This window comes from Montipora capricornis, chromosome 11 (assembly GCF_036669925.1).
Source record: "Montipora capricornis isolate CH-2021 chromosome 11, ASM3666992v2, whole genome shotgun sequence".
NCBI lineage: Eukaryota > Metazoa > Cnidaria > Anthozoa > Scleractinia > Acroporidae > Montipora > Montipora capricornis.
In genome coordinates, this window is record NC_090893.1 from 11771059 (window position 1) to 11778352 (window position 7294).

Here is a 7294-nt window from a genome sequence, read left to right on the forward strand (position 1 = left end):
TTTTGATGAAAGCACAATGACTTTATACTAGATGTTACAGTAGTGCCAAGATTATGTTTGTAATGAAAACAGGGAGGAGTGTTGCTGACAGTACTTTGTAAAGTAAATTCGCTGTTCGATTACAGTGGTAAATAACAAAGGTCAATGAAATTGACATGTCACAGGCGTATTAACGGGGTGAAATTATAGAGGATTCTAATGTTTAGGATTTAAGATTGTGACCGCATTAACGAGGGTTTTCTATAAGAGAATGTATGGCTATGGCCTTTTTGCCGGGCAATAACGAGGTGACCGTATTACCGAGGGTGGCCGTAAGGCGGGGTTCCACTGTAATAAACATCTTATTAACCGAGCTTAGTCAGTCTTGACCTCGGTCGTGTGTACAGACCTCACGTACTCACCACCTCGGTGAAGATTCTCCTATACAGACCTCCTACTCGTTTAATAAGAGCTAAGAAATATCCCTCTCAGATAGTACGTGCGCTGTGATTGGCTAAATTACCGGGCCACATTCTACTGTGCGGCCCGTAATTTACAGTACAGCCCTCGAACTTGGTCAATAGAGGTACATACGACTATAATTAAGTATCCATAAAGTGTTCACCCTTGCCAACAGACTTTAGCGATCCTTCCTACCGACCGAAGGCATCGCATCTAATTCTTCAAAATTCGCTTTGTATTTTTAGGTTGTTAGTTGTCAAACAGACGCGCGTTTGCGGAAAAATCACGATAGGACGGATAACCACCGAGATTGTGATCTATCTTTCGAGATTTTTCAAAGCGTTAGACACCCTTTAAACAACTGGGTCAGTTTTGAAACAGCTTATGCCGTCAATGATGAGGGATGAACCCGTGATGCTATCTTAGTTTAAATAATTATAATAAATAAATATAATAATATTAATTTATTATTTATAGAGCGCAAAACAACATTTAAATATGATCTTATTCGCTCAGTTACAGATTAACATACGATATAAAATTGTAAAGTTTAAAGGAATTATGATATTCATTATATAAATGTGATACATCTTAAACTCGTACTTGTTGTCCTATAATGTATGTATAGCATTTTTAAACCTAGTAACTAAAATTATTTTAAAAAGCTGGAGCCGGTTGCTCGAAGCCTGGTTAGTTGGTAAAGAGGTATCAAAACGAATAGGTTTCCATGGTATTTAAAGGTGGTTTGCGCTAACCATGCTTCGAGCAACCGGCTCCAGATTGATAAGTCATTAAACCTAGTAATTGGGTAACTCAGGAAAAACCCAGAGAAAGCATTGTCCGAGGAAATGAGAAGCAGGTGAAAAATTTTCATGTTGTTTTCTTTCGAAACCGCAGAGCCACAAAAAAAGTTTAACCGCAGACTGAAATCAACGCCCTTGTTCACGGACGTCTTGGAAAACTCCAAGCTACGCCCTTGAGTTCCAATATCATACACGGCATGGTAAGATAGTTTTCGTACTAAAATCAAACGACTAATGCTATCAAATCCCGGAATAATTTGTCTCTTTAAAACCGTCATTTAATAAAAAATATCTTTAACACAACCAATTTTTCCTTTGCTTTGTGCCTGCGCTTATGCTTGCGTTCGCCTGCGTCCTGTGAGAACGAAACGCAGCATTTGCTACGTCTGGCCAATTGCTCTTATCGAAGTTATCAGTGGTTTTGCCACATGAGCGAGGCTAAGGGGTCATTTTGTATGGAATTGACCATTAAGTCTCTTTTGCATGTAGTTTTAAACACAAGAAAATGTGCCTGCAGGTTCAACTCCAATAAGGTCTGTTGAAGCACTCGTTCCAGATTCCTCGCGTCTGAGCATTTGAACAAAATTTTGATTTCAACAGGAAAAGAAAACAAACAGCGGTTACAAACATTTTCATTTTATACTTGACGTTTCGTATGTTGCAGCATACATCATCAGAAGTGACGGTTAAAAACTGTTACACAGAATTTTAAAAAACTAGAGCGAGGAACTGGTGACTAGTTAAAAAGTGTGATAACAAAATCGTAACTTCCGGTAGTCGATTCTTCCGGAAGAAATTAATAAAGAAAAAGCTTCTCACTACCAATGTTTTCATTGAGAGAGGGTTTTAAGTCACTGATTAATAGCGTTTCTTTAATTTTACATTGCATGTCGGACTTCCCAGTTGCGAGGATTTCAAAATGGTCCCATTTGATGTTATGACCGGTAGAAATTGTATGGTCTGCAACAGCAGAGGCGTAGCCGACTTGTGTAAGAGCTTTGAAATGCTCGGACTTCCTGTCATGCAATCTTCTTTTTGTTTTGCCGATGTAGAAGGAATCACAGTCCCAACAACTGGCTTTGTATACTATTTTTGATCTTTGAGAACGACTGAAACGATCTTTGTAGGGAAAAAAAGACTTAATCCTGCAAGTGTTTTGAAAAATAACCCTAAGATTGACACAGCCATAAAACTTACTAATACAAGATTTAACACGTCGAGTAAGAGCTTCACTTTGAAAGCCCAAAAAAGGCAAGACAAGAATGATATCTTTCTTAGGAACAGTGGTGGCAGGTTCAGCAGACCTGTTTTTTTGTCTGTTCAAAACATCATTAATGTTGTAACAAAGGACGCCTCTTGGGTAACCATTTTGAAGGAGAGTGTTCTTGAGATCGAAGAGAGTCGACTGTAACAAGGAAGAACTCGAGCAGATGCGTAAGCAGCGATAGGTGAGGGTGCGGATTAAATTTATTTTATACTTTCTAGGAGTGAAAGAGTCCCACTTGGTGTAGAGGCCAGTGAAAGTTGTTTTGCGATGTACTGTTGTTGTGAAATTGTTGAGATTGCGCTTAATGCGGACATCTAAAAATGGAATCTCCTGGTTTTCTTCAAGTTCCATTGTAAATTTGATGTTAGGATGTCTGGTGTTAAGAAAATGCAGAAAACTGGCCGCAGTGGCTTCACTGTCGAACAAAGAAAATGTGTCATCCACATATCTAAACCAAATGGAGGGACGAGAATCTACATTAGCCAACCATTTCTGTTCAAAGTCACACATGAAAATGTTAGCTAATACTGGGCCTAGCGGAGACCCCATTGCAACGCCATCGATTTGGTCGTAATAATGACCATCAAATACAAAGTGGCTTTTCTTCGTTGCAAACTCGAGCAAGGTTTTGAGGACATGTCGCGGTAAGGCAGGAGGGTCAGGAAGAGAGTATAACTTGGAAAGACAAATTTCTATTGTCTCGTCGAGTGGAACGTTCGTGAATAAGGAACACACGTCAAAAGAGCACATTATTTCATTGTTGTGTTGATGAGTCTTCGCCCAATCCACAAAAGAGAAGGAGTCCTTGATAGTGAATTGGTTGGTGGAGATCGGTTTAAGGACATCAACAAGAAAAGAGGCAAGATTGTAGTTGTATGTGTTAACTGAGGAGACAATCGGGCGAAAGGGGCAACCAGTTTTGTGGACTTTAGGAAGACCATAAAGAACACCAGCAGTAGATCCACAAGGAAGGATTTTTCTAAATGTAGCTTCATCAATTATACAATCTCGCTTGAGGTTACGAAGATAGGAAATAAGACTGTTCTCCCTAGACTTGGTTGGGTTGTGTGACAACAACTTAAATTTCGTTCCATCGGAAATCAACTGTTTCATTTTGCTGCGGTAATCATGTCTGTTGACAATTACAACACCATTTCCTTTGTCAGGTTTAGTAATAATAATAGAAGTATCATTTCGCAAATCATTAAGAGCCATCCATTCTTCCTTACTTAGAATTCGCTTTTGTTTAGAATAATCATAAGAGTAGATGTAACTGTAAGAAGCATTTTTGAGTTGACATTTCAATCTGTCTTGGTCCTCACTTGTTAATGAATGACCCAAACCAATAAGATCACGGTAGAGCATTTCAAAAGCGCATTTTACGCTTACTCCGTCAACAGCTTTCGGTGGGAGACAGAAACGCAAGCCCCTTGCCAAAACCATTTTTTCAGCCTCTGTCAAAGCCCGATGCGAATAATTGAAGATCACACTGTCATAGCTCAAATTCGAAACCTGTGGTATACCATATCTGCGCTTCAAATTATTGAATTTCCGTTCAAGTTTTGAAGACAACCGATCTTTAATCTTCGACGTTTTTGCTTCAATCGAGGAGCGGATGTGGCTAAAATCCAGTGGAGACAAAACAGTCTTCAGGGTGGACAGAATGGATTCAACAGACATCATATGTTTGCGGCGTAGAATTGTCTTCTGCTTAATTTCGAACGATAACAAGTCCTCCTTGAATCGGCGACAGGCTTTCGTATCATGAAATTCGCGTCTACTGAGCTTGAAATCAAGGAACTTGGGGAAGAATCGAAACAACTTGCATTTTTGTAGAAAGCCAATATCCAATGTAACTTTGTTGAAACGTGAAAGATCTCTTTCGTAATTTCTAACCAATTTAAGCGTTTCTTGGCCATACCGCTCGAAGGTAACATCATAAATACTTTTGTCCTTTGGCCATTTCAATTTCAACAGGAAAAGAAAACAAACAGCGGTTACAAACATTTTCATTTTATACTTGACGTTTCGTATGTTGCAGCATACATCATCAGAAGTGACGGTTAAAAACTGTTACACAGAATTTTAAAAAACTAGAGCGAGGAACTGGTGACTAGTTAAAAAGTGTGATAACAAAATCGTAACTTCCGGTAGTCGATTCTTCCGGAAGAAATTAATAAAGAAAAAGCTTCTCACTACCAATGTTTTCATTGAGAGAGGGTTTTAAGTCACTGATTAATAGCGTTTCTTTAATTTTACATTGCAGTTGATTTCCGATGGAACGAAATTTAAGTTGTTGTCACACAACCCAACCAAGTCTAGGGAGAACAGTCTTATTTCCTATCTTCGTAACCTCAAGCGAGATTGTATAATTGATGAAGCTACATTTAGAAAAATCCTTCCTTGTGGATCTACTGCTGGTGTTCTTTATGGTCTTCCTAAAGTCCACAAAACTGGTTGCCCCTTTCGCCCGATTGTCTCCTCAGTTAACACATACAACTACAATCTTGCCTCTTTTCTTGTTGATGTCCTTAAACCGATCTCCACCAACCAATTCACTATCAAGGACTCCTTCTCTTTTGTGGATTGGGCGAAGACTCATCAACACAACAATGAAATAATGTGCTCTTTTGACGTGTGTTCCTTATTCACGAACGTTCCACTCGACGAGACAATAGAAATTTGTCTTTCCAAGTTATACTCTCTTCCTGACCCTCCTGCCTTACCGCGACATGTCCTCAAAACCTTGCTCGAGTTTGCAACGAAGAAAAGCCACTTTGTATTTGATGGTCATTATTACGACCAAATCGATGGCGTTGCAATGGGGTCTCCGCTAGGCCCAGTATTAGCTAACATTTTCATGTGTGACTTTGAACAGAAATGGTTGGCTAATGTAGATTCTCGTCCCTCCATTTGGTTTAGATATGTGGATGACACATTTTCTTTGTTCGACAGTGAAGCCACTGCGGCCAGTTTTCTGCATTTTCTTAACACCAGACATCCTAACATCAAATTTACAATGGAACTTGAAGAAAACCAGGAGATTCCATTTTTAGATGTCCGCATTAAGCGCAATCTCAACAATTTCACAACAACAGTACATCGCAAAACAACTTTCACTGGCCTCTACACCAAGTGGGACTCTTTCACTCCTAGAAAGTATAAAATAAATTTAATCCGCACCCTCACCTATCGCTGCTTACGCATCTGCTCGAGTTCTTCCTTGTTACAGTCGACTCTCTTCGATCTCAAGAACACTCTCCTTCAAAATGGTTACCCAAGAGGCGTCCTTTGTTACAACATTAATGATGTTTTGAACAGACAAAAAAACAGGTCTGCTGAACCTGCCACCACTGTTCCTAAGAAAGATATCATTCTTGTCTTGCCTTTTTTGGGCTTTCAAAGTGAAGCTCTTACTCGACGTGTTAAATCTTGTATTAGTAAGTTTTATGGCTGTGTCAATCTTAGGGTTATTTTTCAAAACACTTGCAGGATTAAGTCTTTTTTTCCCTACAAAGATCGTTTCAGTCGTTCTCAAAGATCAAAAATAGTATACAAAGCCAGTTGTTGGGACTGTGATTCCTTCTACATCGGCAAAACAAAAAGAAGATTGCATGACAGGAAGTCCGAGCATTTCAAAGCTCTTACACAAGTCGGCTACGCCTCTGCTGTTGCAGACCATACAATTTCTACCGGTCATAACATCAAATGGGACCATTTTGAAATCCTCGCAACTGGGAAGTCCGACATGCAATGTAAAATTAAAGAAACGCTATTAATCAGTGACTTAAAACCCTCTCTCAATGAAAACATTGGTAGTGAGAAGCTTTTTCTTTATTAATTTCTTCCGGAAGAATCGACTACCGGAAGTTACGATTTTGTTATCACACTTTTTAACTAGTCACCAGTTCCTCGCTCTAGTTTTTTAAAATTCTGTGTAACAGTTTTTAACCGTCACTTCTGATGATGTATGCTGCAACATACGAAACGTCAAGTATAAAATGAAAATGTTTGTAACCGCTGTTTGTTTTCTTTTCCTGTTGAAATTGAAATGGCCAAAGGACAAAATTTTGATGCTTACGTTGACGTCACTAGCATGAGCTGCTATCATAATATGCTCGGATAAAGGACTGAAACTAGTGTTGTTGATGTCTTTTCCCGCTCTAGTCCGCCATCTTGTATATTAGCTAAGATACTCTTGGATAAAACGTTGTGTTATCACATACGCCTGCGTGGCCTTTTTACAGCTGCTTATCAGGCTTGTGCTTGCGTCGCTAGTGTAAACCAGGCTTAACTGTTCTCGCATGTAGCTGGGCACTTGGATACTCGATCAAGAAATGATATTCGGTTTGGAAACTGAGATTTTGATTACTTACACCTTTTTGATTATGCCAACCAAATAATCTTTTCATTAATAACCTTTAGCCTCCTAACACATGAATGGATTTACTTTCAATAACAGCAGACGATTTCGCTTGTCGTATTGGGGGTTGGTTCAGGGGTCAATGAAAGGGTTAAATGCTTTTAGCCTCGCTGCCACATACAAAATATCAAAAGCTTTTTCGTTGTAAATTAAGGTCAAAGGGTCTAAATGTCTTTGAGCGTGCTACCGAAAGAAGTTTCGTTTATACCCCCAACGTCACCGTCTCCATACGACCCTGGTGGTCCCAATAACCTATTGTAGTTCCCAGTTTCGCTTGGATGACGCTAATGTAAACAGAGCAATCACTTGTTATACACGTGCAATGTTTATGGCTTGGTCCAAAGTACTGGATTGAAACAA

The 7294-nt window shown here is 39.3% G+C and overlaps 1 protein-coding gene across 1 annotated transcript in view; it reads right to left on the minus strand.

Moving 5' to 3' along the window:
* Positions 1-4191, minus strand: part of LOC138023083 (uncharacterized) — a 4312-nt gene extending 121 nt beyond the window's left edge. Inside the window, exon 1 of the mRNA XM_068870114.1 lies at positions 2785-4191. Within this exon, the coding sequence (XP_068726215.1) occupies positions 2785-4191 (1407 nt within the window). The remainder of the gene's footprint in view (positions 1-2784) is intronic.
* Between the last annotated feature and the right edge of the window lie 3103 nt (positions 4192-7294).